Source organism: Carassius auratus, unplaced genomic scaffold, assembly GCF_003368295.1.
Source record: "Carassius auratus strain Wakin unplaced genomic scaffold, ASM336829v1 scaf_tig00029037, whole genome shotgun sequence".
NCBI classification, from domain to species: Eukaryota; Metazoa; Chordata; class Actinopteri; order Cypriniformes; family Cyprinidae; genus Carassius; species Carassius auratus.
Genome location: NW_020525735.1, coordinates 5,459 through 20,572, shown reverse-complemented (window position 1 = coordinate 20,572; position 15,114 = coordinate 5,459). Strand labels below are relative to the sequence as shown.

Below are 15,114 nucleotides of genomic sequence, written 5' to 3'. Positions count from 1 at the left end.
TTAATATACTTTATGGAATATGGATAACTGTTGACTTAACCCTCTGGAGTCGATTATAGCATATACGCGTTATGAGTCATTTTCTCCTGATAACCCCGAAAATAACTCAAATTACACTTTCAGTTTTAATCGTTCAGATAAGAGCAATACAGACATAATAACAACAAAACTTTGTGCACTTATAAAATAAAGATAACAAACAAGGTGTGCTGTCTGCAGCCTTTGTCTGCGCTGATCTTCATTTACAAACACTATTAAATCTATTGATTTTAGTTCCCTTCTGGGGGACCTTCAAACTGCATTCTCTAGGGGTCGCTATGGGGAACACCTTCAGTGTGAACGGTGTTTGAAGCATGCATCTAAACACAACAATAACACTGGCTGGCAACGGTCTATGATGTCATCACCCGGTGCAACCACAGTATAAAAGTGCGCTGGGAGAACGCGTTTATCCTCTTCTTCATCTTGAGGACTGTTTTGTTTGAAGCATGTATGCGATTACTCTTCTTTACCATGGCAAGGACTAGTAAGGCATTTTAAGCTGCAGTCTGTGAAGTTTTGCCTCTTTGTCACCATCTATGTTTTAAAACCTGGAATTGTAGTTCCTTGCGGAATTATATTCCCGGCGTGAGTTGTGATTCAGCACGGATGAAACCTGTTTTGAAGTGAATGTGTTGCTGTCAGTCACCGCATCAGAGTGGATATTCACTGTACTTACTAATCACAGATTCTAACTTGCGTCTTGGAATATATAATTCAGACACTGATCACGCTGAAGGCTTTCCCCATAGTGACCCCTAGAGGGGTCTCATTCCCTTCTCAGGGAGCCATGGTTACATACAGTACTTAGCCCGAGACGTTTTTAGTGTTATTATTTTGTTTATTTTAGACAAAATGGCAAACTTTAGCCAAATTTTTATTTTAGATGAAATAGTGGCCAGTTAATGGTTACTTGCCATAAAATGGATATAAATTGTATCATAATTATGTATCTATTCACACTGTTCAGTAATTTACAGGAGTTACAATCAAGAAATCAATCTAATTTCTTTTTTTAATTTACATTTAAATTTTTCTGATATCATGCTTTATATATTGTTTCTCGATTAAACTGTAATATCTCTGATTAATTTAATTTTTATAAATAAAGAAAAAAAACATTATTTTATTTATTTATACTCTTTTTCAGAAATAAATATTATGTATTTATATGTATATGCTAAATAAATTCTGGTTAATAGTCCTTAAAATAATATTTTAATATTTTTTTAATTAGTAGTAATATTATTATTAAACTAAGTAATGTATTTCTGTTTAATCCAAACTTTAAAAGTAAAAAACAAGACTTTGTTACAGAACATAATAGGACCCCTTTAAGATTCTTTTTTTATATGATATGATGATAGTTGATCTGCACTATTCATTCACAACGGAGACATGGAAGACTTGCAGGAAGGAATCATATTGCAGTTTTTGTGGCTTAAACATACTGTAGTCTATCTGTGTTTTAATGTAAGTGCACTGACCTATTTTTGATTTATCAATACAAAATTTGGCAAACTCTGCAATGTTCCACGTTATACAGTAAATTCAGCTTCTATGACTGGATTCTGCAATTCAGTCAGCTTTTTTCGCATCGCGGAAATCATAGGGCCCTAGTTCTGTTCCGTACACACAGAAAATTATCATTTAAATTACCATGGAACTATCACTCCTGAAACTTTATAGAGTTTAAATGGCTTAAAAGCAATTAGTGTTTTTCTGTAAAAAATATTAACATCATTATAGACTGCAGCAGCTCTATTAGGCTGTATTTGAAATAATATTTAAAATACTATAAGAAAAATAAGATCAACATAATAAGTTGGCTACTTTTCACATTCTTAGTTACTTGTTAGAAATAATGAAGATAAAATAATGCGTAGGTCTAAAGAAATAAAAGTTGCTGTTTAGTTTTTTTTTTTTTTTTTTTTTTACTTTCTTGGATTTTCTGTGGATTGTTGTGGCATTGCTCTGTCAGGTTTGCATTCCTGTTAGGAAAAGTAAGGAACAAATTAGAAAAGCAGCAGTAGTTAATGAAAAAGTAGGGGCCGGTTTCATCAACTTTGCCCATCAGGCCTAGAGGAGGTCTGTTACATCCACTTTTAGCCAAGCTGTCTGCTGTCGGAACATTTCATCTTTGATAATAATCCCAACAAATTGAATTTCCTTCTTGGTCTCTGCTTATGCATTCCTGAAGTCATCTTGCATTGGTACGGTCCACTGGAGAGGCAGAATGCTGATGAGCCCCACACTGCCACTCCAGCTTCATGCACAGACAAATGGAAAGTGAAGGCTCCATTGAACACACCTGGCAAAATAGGAAAGGTGGAGTAGACGGGAAAAGATGCCTGCACTTTACCTGTCTAACAGGCATCTGCCTGAGCCAGCCAGGGACCCGCAGCAGATGGGAAGGGTCTTTCTCGAGATGTAGCATGCTTAAAGAGGCTTGCCTGGAACTACATCAAAATCCTGCCTTTATCTGATTTACCATTATTATACTCATTAATAATATTCATTTTGAATTTGATGGAGGGTTGTTTGGGAAACCTGTGACGTTATGACATTGATAAGCAGAAGAGGATGTTTTAATTTCCTTACCGGGAGGTGAAGAACTGATTTGGTGCAGTTGTACTTGTTTCTTTTCCTACCCCTTCCTATTTTTCGCCTGCTTGATTTGATCCTATCTGAAGGAGAATTTGTAGAGGACTCGTTGGTATTCACAAAGACAGCCGTTCCCATAGCATATCAAACAGAGCGCGTCTCAAGAGCGACGTACAGTCATTGTGAATTCTTCTCTGGGTGTTTCGCTGGGAATACCTACGGCTCTTATGCTAACACAATCAAGGTCCTTTTGGGCCTTTTTCATCAAGATGGGTAATGTTCGTTGCATGATTGTGTACTTTTGTCAGTGGCAGATTTTTCTTGTGTACACTGCTTATTTCCCCTCACATGCTCACTGAAGAAATGTGAGTGCAAATTGTGTTTACACCACAAACATTTTGATCCTGAGGGGTAATTGCACAAGGCATTGATTTAAAAGGGGTAGAATTCTAGAAGTTGTCTCCTAAAGTCCACTTATGTTAGAGAGGTATTCATGAGTTATAATTTAGTTATCCTTGCTCAGGCCCTTAGAAGAAAACAGGCTTTTTTCACTACTGTACTGAACCTCTACTGTACTGTTGTGGAATAGCAGCCCAGTTTAAAATTCTTACTTAATACTATTGATTTCAAATTTTTTAATTGCACCATTTACTGTGTAAATACTGTATATATATATATATTTTCATATATTTAAATCTAAATAATGAATACTCAAAACCCAGTCTTTAGAGAGAGCCCATATAGTATTCATAAGTTGCAAAAATGCTGAATCAATTTTGATATGCAGATGTTCTGTTTTGATGTCTGTATATTTTTCCATTAAAAAGTTTAGGGTCGGTAAGAATTATTAAATTTTTTTAATACAATTTTTTATTTTATTTTTTTTATTTAGAGACATTAATACTTTTATTCAGCAAAAATGCACTAAATTTATCAAAAGTGACAGCAAATGCATCTATTGTGCTACAAAATATTTCTATTTCAGTTAAATGCTGTTCTTTTGAACTTTCTATTCATCAAAGAATCCTGAAAAAAAGTATCTCGTATATTCACAAATATTAAAGGGATACTCAACCCCAAAATAAAAATGTTGTTACTAATCACTTACCGTCATGTTGTTCCAAACCCGTAAAAGCTTTGTTCGTTTTCTGAACTAGGGTTTCCACCTTTCATCGAGGCAAAATAAGGGCAGCCATTCATGACAGCACCATAAAAAAAAACTTGCAACAGAACACATTAATATTGTTTTAAATTTGATTATTTATCATTTTTTAGTATTAGTATTTTTTGACAGTTCTGCAGCCTATACCTTTAGAAGCACAAGTGTGTCTGTCACTTTAAAGGTATGGTTCACCCAAAGATGAAAATCATGTCATAATTTACCCAGGCTGTTCTAAACCTGCATATAAAATAGTTATTTAAAAATTGTAGTCATATTTCACAAAATCCCTTTTTTGTTTAGTTTATTACTAACTTAGTTTATTACTAACAATGTTTAAATGTTTGAGAAATACCAGACATGCTTTTAAATAAATGAAAAGTAAGTAGCAGAATAGAGTTGTAGAGTCATGAAAAGACCAATAATGCTACAACTTAGTTACAAACTTGTGAAATTTTATGACTTACATAAATTGTGATGTTATTTAGTGCAATTTCCATCATTTGTTTCATTGCAGTGTGCAGGTAGCTTTGGAAACTGTAAATATTAGAGTATGTCTGCATAGAACATCAAGCTATTCTCTTTCAAAAGAGCAAGGAAAATCCTGCTTTCTGTAAAATATCCCTCTCAGAGTCTGCAGTAGACTGATCAGAGATTAAAAATGCATTTCCCCTCTCATCTTCACAGCATCAAATGAGAATAAGACACACAATGAGTGAAAGCCGAATCAAGCTGTCAGAGAAGAGCTTCTAGCTAAGTAGGTGAAACGCGTTCGATGAAAAATGGATTGATACTAACGGCTGAAAACTTTCTAACAAGGTGCTCCTCGCCCGGGTGAGGACGATTAAACTTGGGTGCGCAGTTTCCTCGTCACTCTTATTGCTTTTTTATATTTACAGCCAACCATAAGGCTACTAACATTTTACAGGTTTTATGTCGGTGCTGGAGGAATGAAATAAGAGGTGTGTCAAGTCTGGCACGTCCTTCAATGTTTGCAGCAAATGAAAGGATAGAACAACAGGGGACTGTTTTTACATTTTTGAAGGGAGTCCATGCGTGTGTTGCATGTGAGAGTCAGAGCTCCTCGTGTCTTTATGGAAAATACTGAGGCGAATATGTCCGTGGGGTTCAGTGTTTCCTAAAGCTTGGTTAAATGCCATGTGGGGATGCTTCACACTCTTTAGATTTAGTAGATGTAAATGCCTTAGAGGTGAGCAGGTGTCTGCTTGTAGACATGACTTCCCTCTGAGATGAAGAACTAGAGAGACAGAGGAGGAGGGAAGAGGAGGATGCACGTCAGTTTGACTGAACATTTCAGTGCTAGCACAGCCATTAATCTTAGAATGATTATCCATGATTAGCATTGCTGCAGCTCTTGATGGCTGCAAACCCTCAAGCTTAAGAAAAATATTTTTGTGATGTATTATTGAGTTGAATTTGAATGCTTTGTGAGGAAAGGAGGCCAGTTTTTATGTGTCTGCCTCTTTTCTTCAGGCCTGCAGTAATATTCAGCACATAGTTGAGTGAAGTGAACAGAAACCACAACATTTGTTGTAGTTTGTCACACCACAGAAAAATGTGTTATTATTAACCACCCAGCCAAATTTGATTGAGAAAATCGTTGAATAATGCTACAGCTTGAATGGATGTTCCCTCTAGAAGCTTAGTTGGATTTCCACAGCCATACATGTTTATAATATTTATTTACATGACAAATGCATAGCTAGCTAGCAAACTGTAGGCTGTGGTAACTAACGTTAATGAAAGTAAATCACCATTGAGCAGGAGAACCACTGATGCTAATGCACTCTAGTTATTATATTGTTAGGGGATGGGTCGTGCTCAGTGGCTTCAGTGTGTCATCAAGACCAGCACACAAAAAAAACTGTATGCAAAAATGGTGAAAAACAGTTTAACGGTCCAACTCCGCAATTCAGTACTACATAGTTTTTGTACACTTTGTATTGTGTTTTCAGCAATACATTTGTATGTATTTAGAAATAATTCTCTGAAATGGCTTTACATGGGCCTTAAGTAAAAAGCATTCATATGTAGCAGCTTGTTGTATTTTCCTGATATTGTGTTCCCATTTTCCCAAATATCAAAAGAAAAAAAAATCCACAGTAGCATTTCTATGACTTTGAAAAAGAGGGGGGGGGGGATATCAAAAGATTGATTTCAAAAGATGTCAAATGCCATCACTCCCTTAACCAATGTATTAATAACTTCTTTTATTTCATGCCAAGGTAATAAAACATAAAGTATAGTTTTATTAATGTAAAAAAAAAAAAAAAAGATTAATGATGTTAATTTTTGTGGAAATGCATTCTCACTCTCTGCGATAATGGTCCATTAGTGTACTGTAAATGTGATCCAGACCTTGCAATGGTTAGATCTGGACCTTGAATCATATCTTATGTAGTGTGTGTGTGTGTGTGTGTGTGCTTCTGCAAATTTAACAACCAAAGCCCAAAGTATTAAATTCCTTGAATTTCTTTTCCTGAAATGCTTATTGCTTTTTTAATTTTATCTTTGAACAACATATGGGCTCCTGAATCAGTCTCAGATTGTTCTAAGCTTTGCTAGCAGAGATATTCAGAGACTCGACCTTGTGGAAGTTGAATTCAATACCCTTGAGCTGAAAGATCTCAGCTCCCCAGAAAAGGAGCTTCAGGATTGAACCTGACTGATAGCAGGTCCACCCATAAGGTCCACCCATAAATTTTTATCACAGTGCCCAAAAACCGAGGAAATCTACTTCAGCGCATGGTCCTTGCATTTTTTTGTCCTCCATTCTAGAAAGATGACCATGGTAAACCCATAAAATGGCCATAAAGCAATGCCCACCTTTCCTTGCCCACTCCGGTCACTCTCAGATATTCCTCAATTGCTCTGACCTCAAGGACACCTTGTCTCTCTCAGCAGTCACCTGAAGTCTCACTGTACCTTGGACTCTATCTCCTCCTTTCATTTCATTTTTACAGACCTCATTGATATGCTCCACAGCAGCTCGGCTGCATCTGTCTACATTCTCCACCATGTGCTCTACAGCAGGTTTGTGACCCCTTGACATTTCGCCCATTTAACTGAAACAGCAATTCAGGAGCCTGTACAAGATCTTAAAGTGTCTGGATGTGGATATATAAATGCAAACAAGTCAATTTAAAGAACTTGCAATCGGATCTTTTTTCTTTAACAAATTAATTCACATTAATTGCTACATCCAGTACAGGAATCTGTCGAGGCGAATGTTAAAGGGGTCATATGATGTTGCTAAAAATAACATGTGGTGGCAAGTTTAAACGAAGCGTTTAAGGAGGGAATGGGCAAGTCCTAAGTTTAAGAATCAAGTTTCAAGACTTTAGTCTTTGCAACTTTAGGGATCTTATCTATTAACAAACAGCTTGTAACACTCCAAAGAGAGAGGAAAACTTGAAAAGTCTCATCATATCTCTAAGCACAGGCAAAACATCGGTATCTGTAACTTGTTTACCAAAAAAACATACCTAAAACTGGATATTTGTTGTGTGCATATGTCTAGGATTTTGCCTAAAATTAGAAAGCATTTTGCCACCACCTTAAGAAAAATACACTTAAATCAAAATGCATCCAATGAAACAAGCATTATATTATGCTTCTCGAGTAAATCATCCAGATGTTTAGATAATATTTTTGTCTTGTTTTCCAGTAAAGAAATGATCCAGAAAATTTCAGAAATGATACAGAATTTTATTTTTTTGCAACGAGTGCATAGCGACTAAGATGCACGTCTCTCACTTACATATTTCATATGGTTTATAAACTGTTTAAAAGAGCCATTGCATGGCACAATTGATTTGTCTGAGCTTTAGGGGAAACACGGCAACGCCGCTGACAGAAGTCAGATTCACTGCACCCAGGTGCCCTTTTTTTAAAATCAAAGCTCTGAGCTCTTGTGAAGTGTGGAGAAAACCGCAGATGGAGGATTTAAAAGGTTTGCCGCTTTGGTTCTCCGGCGCTGTGAGGTGTCATGAAAGACTTCTCCACGTTTGTAGAAGCACGTTGTGATAACCTTCGCGTGATTGCCTCTGTTTGTTTGCTCACACTGAGGAATGGGTATAAATAGGCATCTCTATCATTGTGGATTTCCGTGAAGTTGACGCCGCTGGTTGATGTAAATTAAGGAAGCGATGATGGTCCTGCACATTGACTTCATCTTTGATGGTACATGACTTTGTGCCTGCGCCGGGTAGCGGTACAGCAAACTGGCACCTTTTCTAACTGTGCCTCTTTCATGTCTGCCTGCAGGTGATGTGGCCCCCTACTTCAAAACGGAGCCAGGACCTCCAGAGATCCACCTAGAAGGGAACCGCCTGGTCATGACCTGCCTGGCGGAGGGCAGCTGGCCTCTGGAGTTCAAATGGGTGCTCAACAACACAGATATCACAGCCTTCTCCCCCGAGTACAAGTGAGTGCCATCTTTCATCTTAAGGCTTTCTGGAGATGAAGTCCTGCTCAGAACTGTCTCAAGGTTACAATGAGAGAGAACAGCAGAGGCTCATGGTTAATATGAGAGACAAAAAGTCTAATATTAATCCCGCCTGCAGCTTTTCTTTTGTACAACCCACACATTTATTCACTGTCTGTGGCAGGTATATTAAATTTGTTCAAAACATGGCCATTAACCCCTAGAACAATATTCTTATCCTGCTGTTTTCGTTTATGGATCTGTTTAAGGAATCTTTCTCATTACTTAAATAATGTTTAGTTAATGAAAGCAGTCTGGAATTTAAAGAACATATTAAAAAAAGACTGCATTTTTTTAAGTGTTAAACATTTAACCTCTCAAAATATGCAGCATGTGTTTTTGTTAAGGCACTTACTTTCTTTCCTCTGTACAAAGGTTGTTATGCAACTATTATTTTTCTTAAAACTAACAGATTCTTTTAGAGTATTTTTTCTTTCTGTCAAATGAAGGTCACATTAAAACTGGCTTGGACACTTTAATCAGGCATTCATTTATTTTTAATACCGCTTTGCATTTAAAAATGGCTGATATAGATTTATGGTATTACAAAATAAAATATGAAAATAACAGTTTTAATTGTGAAGTAAAATCATGAAAGTCAATTTGTGAAAAACAAAGTTCTGGTAAATTGGCTATAATTTGTGAATGGAATATTTTATAATGTGATGAAGTTGAAATTGCGCTTCACGTGTTTATATTCGATCAGTGTATTAAGTGACAGCAGCAAAATATACAGTATACTGTAGTCTACGCTGTTAATATGACCCAAACTATTAAAAAAAAAAACAGAAAATCACTCACTGCTCTGGAATAAATAACATCTATAGCTGAAATAAGAAGACATGTCTTACATGAATGCTTCTTTTAGATGCTCTAGCGTGAAGATAAAGATGTCAGATTGTGTGCGGCTCACTCAGGGCGGGGTCTCTGCTAATACAGCAGTGTCTGGCAACAGTTGTGGGCGGGTCTTGTAAAATGTGACATCACATTTTGCGGATTCTGAAAAAGGCTTGTTCTGAGACACTGCTTATGATTTATGGGGATTAAAAAAGGAGAGGTTGGATTATTTATCATTGTAGTAGGGTGGTTGTGTACACACACTGACAACATGTAAAATGTAACTTTGCCTAATAGTTGTCCTTTAAACAATTCTTCTTTAAATACATTCTCATGCTAAGTCTGTTGAAGCAGTATTTTGATTTTTATTTTAATGCAATGCCTTCCCTCATAGACTTCCATTATACCCGGACTACTCTCAGCGCAGTTTTTGTTTGCTTTAACAAACTGAGAGACAAGTCGACATTATTTTCTGTGACAGATGTTTTTGATGGAGCTTAACTCCGAATTGAACCTGGAATGTGCCATTAATTAAAAATTAAATTACTAGAAGTGAAGCGCATTCAAATAATTTTTAATTAAGTTTTTTTTTTTTTTCTAGAGAGAGAGATTCCACTAGTTTATGCAGTAGCACATTTAATCAACGATGTAATTTCCTAGTTGAGGTCTCTCCATGCCTTATGTTTAATTTCTCAGTAATGATAGCCTCTTTCTTAATCAGCATACAGCCTCTGTAGCACTCAGCATTTCTTCAGACATGTGGAGTGTTAAAGCTGCTGAAGAATTGGCCCTACGGGTTCCTTCTGTCTTAATAGAAGTGTCTACAGTGCTGCCCGGCTCTCTTCAGAGACGAATAATGCTTTCATTCGTTGCCTGAAGTGCACTGCCGACATCTGATTCACAGTTAATGTCAAATTTTACATTAGATGTTTTGATTTATCTCCAATTTAGGAGCCGTATACATGCTAAAGTAGGTGTTTTGCATCTTCTTGCCTTCCCGTGTCAAGTTTTTCTACGTTTTGTCCATCTGTAGAACTGGTTTGCTCTAATTGGTATTGCTTTTCTCATTATCTTTCATCACTTACACAGTGCGCTCAGAGTTGCCGCCGTATTGCTATTGAGTTCTTGCGATGGAAGGAAACCGCCACTGAGATGCACAAACCCACCGGATGGCATTTTCAGAGACGTAAACAGATTCGGCTAAGTAGTGAGCAACAGCGCATTAGTCATGTATTCAGCGTGTTCGGAAATGCCAACAGATTTTAATGCCCCAGCGTTCACCACCTCTGCTTTTGGTCGAAGTGGCCTTTTGGATGAAATCTGATGTTTGTCATCATAGCTGGGCATGGAGAGGAGTTCCTGTGTGGCGTTTTGATGTACTCTGTTCACGCTAATGTGCGAGCTGGCGAAAAAAAGGATAGTCGTGACTGTGAGGGTGAACCTTTTAAACCCGACCTCTCTAAATGGGAACACATTTGAGTCGAAAATCCTTGAATTTGTTGGCAAATAGCAGGGAACTGTTGTTTTTCCTGCTGTTTTTATCATGGGTGCGATGTGAATTAAAGTTGTTGATTCTGTTTCTCTCTCTTAGGTATACCATCTCCTCTCTCCAGCGCTCCAATATGGGTGTTTATCAGTGTGTGGTGAGAAACAGGATGGGCGCTCTGCTTCAGAGAAGAGCCGAGATACAAGTGGCATGTGAGTTGATGTAGATCAGATCAGAGCTTTACATGGTTGTCTGTTCCTGTTTCTATGATGTTGTATGACTTCAGACAACTTATATAGTCCTGGACAAAAGTTTACATACACTTCGTACAAAATGCATGTTATTTTTTTATTTAGAGCTGACCTGAATGAGATATTTCCCATCAAAGACGTCTACATGTAGTCCACAGTAGAAAATATTAGTTGAAATGATAAAAATGGCCCCGTTCAAAAGTTTACATACACTTGATTCTTAATATTGTTTTGTTATCTGGATGATGATGTTTTTTATGATAGTTTTATTAGTCCCTTGTTTGTCCTGAACAGTTAAACTGTCTGCTGTTCTTCAGAAAAATCATTTAGGTTATCCAGCATCTTTTGACTATTTGAACCCTTTCCAACAATGACTGTATGATTTTGAGATCCATCTTTTCTCACTGGGGATGACTGAGGGACTCAACTATTACAAAAGGTCCAAATGGTCACTGATGCTCCAGAAGGAAAAACCAAGCATTAAGAGCCTGGAGGTGAAAACTTTTGATCGGAATGAAGATATTTTTTCTTATGTAGTACTGCTCTTTTGAAGCTATAGATACTTACATGTTTCCCAGAAGACTAAATAAGTTGGATTCACACTGATCTTCAAATTCAAGGTTCTTAATGCAGTGTTTTCCCTTCTGGAGCATCGGTGGGAGTTTAAACCTTCTGTAATAGTTGTGTATGAGTCCCTCAGTTGTCCTCAGTCAGTGTGAAAAGATGGATCTCAAAACATACAGTACAGTCATTGTTGGCAAGGGTTCAAATATGCCAAATATTCTGTAAATTCAAAGAAATCGTGGGACCTCAAGGATTTTTCCGATGAACAGTGGGCATTTTAACTGTTCGGGACAAACAAGTGACTCATGATAAACTATCACAAAAAAAAAAAAAAAAAGACTGGATCCTCCATTGTTCCTGTGGCTTAGTGGTAGAGCTTTGCGTTAGCAGCGCAAAAGGTTGTGGGTTCAGTTGGGTTCAATGCATAAATGTAAATGTAACAACACAGTATTAAGGTTTGAATTGCTACAATTTAAAGTAACTGTTTTCCTTTTTAATATATTAGTAAATGTATTCTTGTGATGAAAAGCTGAACTTTCAGCATCATCTACTCTAGTCTTCAGTGTCACATGATCCTAATATTTTATATATTGAGTGAAAACATTATATATAGAATTTTATGGTGCTTTTGCATCCTTTCTGAAGCTTAAAACTTCTCATTTTTAGTAAATGCATGGGAAAAAGGAAAAGCACTTAGTGATGATACCTCTTAAAAGTTCCCTGTTATGCTTTGAATAAGGCAGGATTTACTCTGAATGAAGAAGATGGCTGCAGTAGAAAAGCTGACTTTTTAGGCTTGGACCTTTACTCCAGCGTATAAAACAGGCTCTAAAGGTTCACACTGACCCAGACTGACTGTTCCAGACAATTCAGCATTTCAGCTCAGAAAAAACATTCAGCCATGATGGAGTTTTCACAAAATAGGCCATGTTCATGCTAGTGAAAATATGAGAAATAATTATTGGGACTTAAATTAAATTTTTCCTCATTTACCCAAAACAAACCAGCAAACAAGATTGCTTGTTAGGTGAAGTGTGTAATTTCAGCAATATACTGTAGTCCTTTTAAGGCAAATCAGTTTGCTCCATCTTGTTTGGTCCATTTATTGGGATATTGGGAAATATAGTGCTAAAGTAGTTCCAGGCAGCTTAGGCCGCATTACATGTCCATATCACTTCAGCAGATGATTTCAGATACTTTAAAACAGCAAAAGAACCAAAACCCACAACAACACTGGCCAAGCAAATATATATAATTTAAAAAAAAGACAAAAACTACAACCTTCATCAAGTTCTTTTTTTTTTTTATCTGGCAGGTAAGTGCAAGCTTAGCCAGTTTAAGGATATTGTTTACTGGCTGCAGGTGTTTTAAAAACCAAAAATAAGAACTTTTTAAACACTTTAAATCGATGTGAAAACTGCTCCGCTTGAACTATGTCACCAAATTCAATGTGCTTGACGTTCTTTTGTTCTGCATGGTGATGCAATCTTGTGGTGCCGTGCACCATGAATAAATGTTTGAATAAATGTTTCTGATTGAATACCTCTGCAGTTTATACCCAAAAGCCTACTGAATGTGTCATCAGGGTTGCTTTGTTTCGTGAAAGAAGTTTTCCCATGTTTGTAATACGATCCCTGACTTTCTTCTCACAGATATGGGTGACTTTCTCGACAATGACCAAAGAAAGACCGTGACACAGGGCCGGGCCGCCATCCTAAATTCCCCAGCGGTCAGTTGCTTCCCGCGGCCACAGGTGACATGGTTCAGGGACGGCTACAAGATCATTCCCAGCAACAGAGTGTAAGTACAGCTTAATTGCTTGTCTAATCTTTAAACCTGAACGCCTGCTCATTAGGAAAGTTCTGGGTGACCCAGCAAAGGTCCCTATGGCTTTGGGTTCACGTAAGGGATGTAATTACCTTCAGTGTTCACGCTTAATTCCTCTGGGCATGCATTTACTGTGACCAACAGTGGAAAATGCTGGGGAAAAACAGAGAGACACTTCAGCCAGTGATGCAGAAGACATGGATACTGTGCACGACTTTCTTTTGAGTGTGTGTGCGAGTGTTTTTCTCCCACTGCCTTGTCACAGAAGTGCAATTAATGCCTGTTCTCTGCCCTTCTTTAATCTTGCTAAGGTAGTTCTTCATTGCCTTTTTCTAATTAGCAGCTCTCCCAGGCTGAGATCGACGAGGCTGATCCGATTCGCCGTTATCACTCAAGTGTCTTTCATTCCATCGAGACCCAAATAAAACTCCACCACTGAGACACAACTAATGACTCACCTTTCGCTCCATGCATATAGCAGTGGGCCCATTCGAGAATTGCATTTGATATTGGCAGAAGGTGTAATTGAAAAGTAAGCAGGCTAATGTAGGTAAATTTGGAAATAAACTCTGGGTAGTAATGATTTGCATTCGTTCCGTTTGGCTTCATTGGATTGATTAGCTGTGTCGACGTTCAGGCAGTTTTATTCTCAATAACTGTGCAGAACTGTGGTGGTGGTTCTGTGATTCTATTTACACCTGGAATTATTATACATCTCGTTGATCTGATCACATGTGGACAACCAATCACCATGTGTGATCCAATCAGTCATGCCTTATGAGTAGTCAGAAATGCATGGGACCAAATCACACTTGTTGTGTAAATCCTAATCTATCATGAACAGTGTCCTTTTTTTTCTATCTTTCTTTTTTTATATATAAATAAATACTTTTATTTAGCAAGGAAGCATTGAATTGATCAAAAGTGACATTAAAGATATTTATAGTCTGTTTTAAATGAATGCTGTTCTTTTGAACTTTCTATTCATCAAAAGAATTGTTTGCACATTGATAAAAAGATTTTCTTGAGCAGCAAATCAGCATAAGTAACCCTGGACCACAAAACTAGTCATAAGGGTACATTTTTGAGATTGAAAGTTACTAGATTTACACTGAACAAATAATCTTTCCAATGATGTATGGTTTGTTAGGGAAGAACAAAATTTGGCCCAGATACAACTATTTGAAAATCTGGAATATGAGGGTGCAAAAAAATCTAAATATTGAGAAAATCACCTTTAAAGTTGGCCAAATGAAGTTCTTAGCAGTGCATATTACTAATCAAGAATTATGTTTTAATATATTTACAGTAGGAAATGTATAAAATATCTTCATGGGGCATAATCTTTACTTAATATCCTAATAATTTTTGGAATAAAAGAAAAACAGTTATTTTGAATTGTATTATTATTTTACAATATTACAGTTTTTACTGTATTTTTGATCAAATAAATGCAGGCCTGTTTAGCATAAGAAACTTCTTTCAAAAACATCTAAAAGCTATTGAGATAAACTCTCAAATATAACATAATTTAAAGGGCAGACCGATGGTTCACAACAACGGTTGACTCATGTACAGTATGCATGTGTGTCTGCATATATTTAAAATATGAAAAAAAAAACAGTACAGTCAATCATTTGGTTGTTGATTTTTGTATTAGCTGGGTGAACCTGAATTATTATTATTTTTTTTATTTTTTTTTGTGATCTAGGCTTAAGAAGCACCATTTATAATACCATTGTTATTAGATTTTATTCCTGATTTGAGATATTTTATTTAAATGTATTTTCAAAAAGAAGTTAAATAGATTGCAATACATTCCCAATGAGCTGTAATTGCA

General features: G+C 36.7%; 1 protein-coding gene across 1 annotated transcript; it reads left to right on the top strand.

Annotated features, from left to right (window-relative positions):
- The first annotated feature begins 7,816 nt into the window (after positions 1–7,816).
- LOC113079733 (protein sidekick-1-like) lies at positions 7,817–14,172 on the top strand. Its single transcript, XM_026251937.1, has 3 exons — positions 7,817–8,249; positions 10,738–10,844; positions 13,100–14,172. Exons 1-3 carry the CDS (start codon positions 8,161–8,163, stop codon positions 13,249–13,251), a joined length of 348 nt encoding a protein of 115 aa, XP_026107722.1. The 5' UTR covers positions 7,817–8,160; the 3' UTR covers positions 13,252–14,172.
- The last annotated feature ends 942 nt before the right edge of the window (positions 14,173–15,114 follow it).

What these genes read in the sequence shown, in the direction of transcription:
- LOC113079733 (XM_026251937.1), top strand. Translation starts at nt 8,161, where the DNA reads ATGACCTGCCTGGCGGAGGGCAGCTGGCCTCTGGAGTTCAAATGGGTG. An exon ending in GCCTTCTCCCCCGAGTACAA is followed by an intron (nt 8,250 to 10,737) that starts GTGAGTGCCATC and finishes TCTCTCTCTTAG; the next exon opens with GTATACCATCTCCTCTCTCC. An exon ending in AGCCGAGATACAAGTGGCAT is followed by an intron (nt 10,845 to 13,099) that starts GTGAGTTGATGT and finishes TTCTTCTCACAG; the next exon opens with ATATGGGTGACTTTCTCGAC.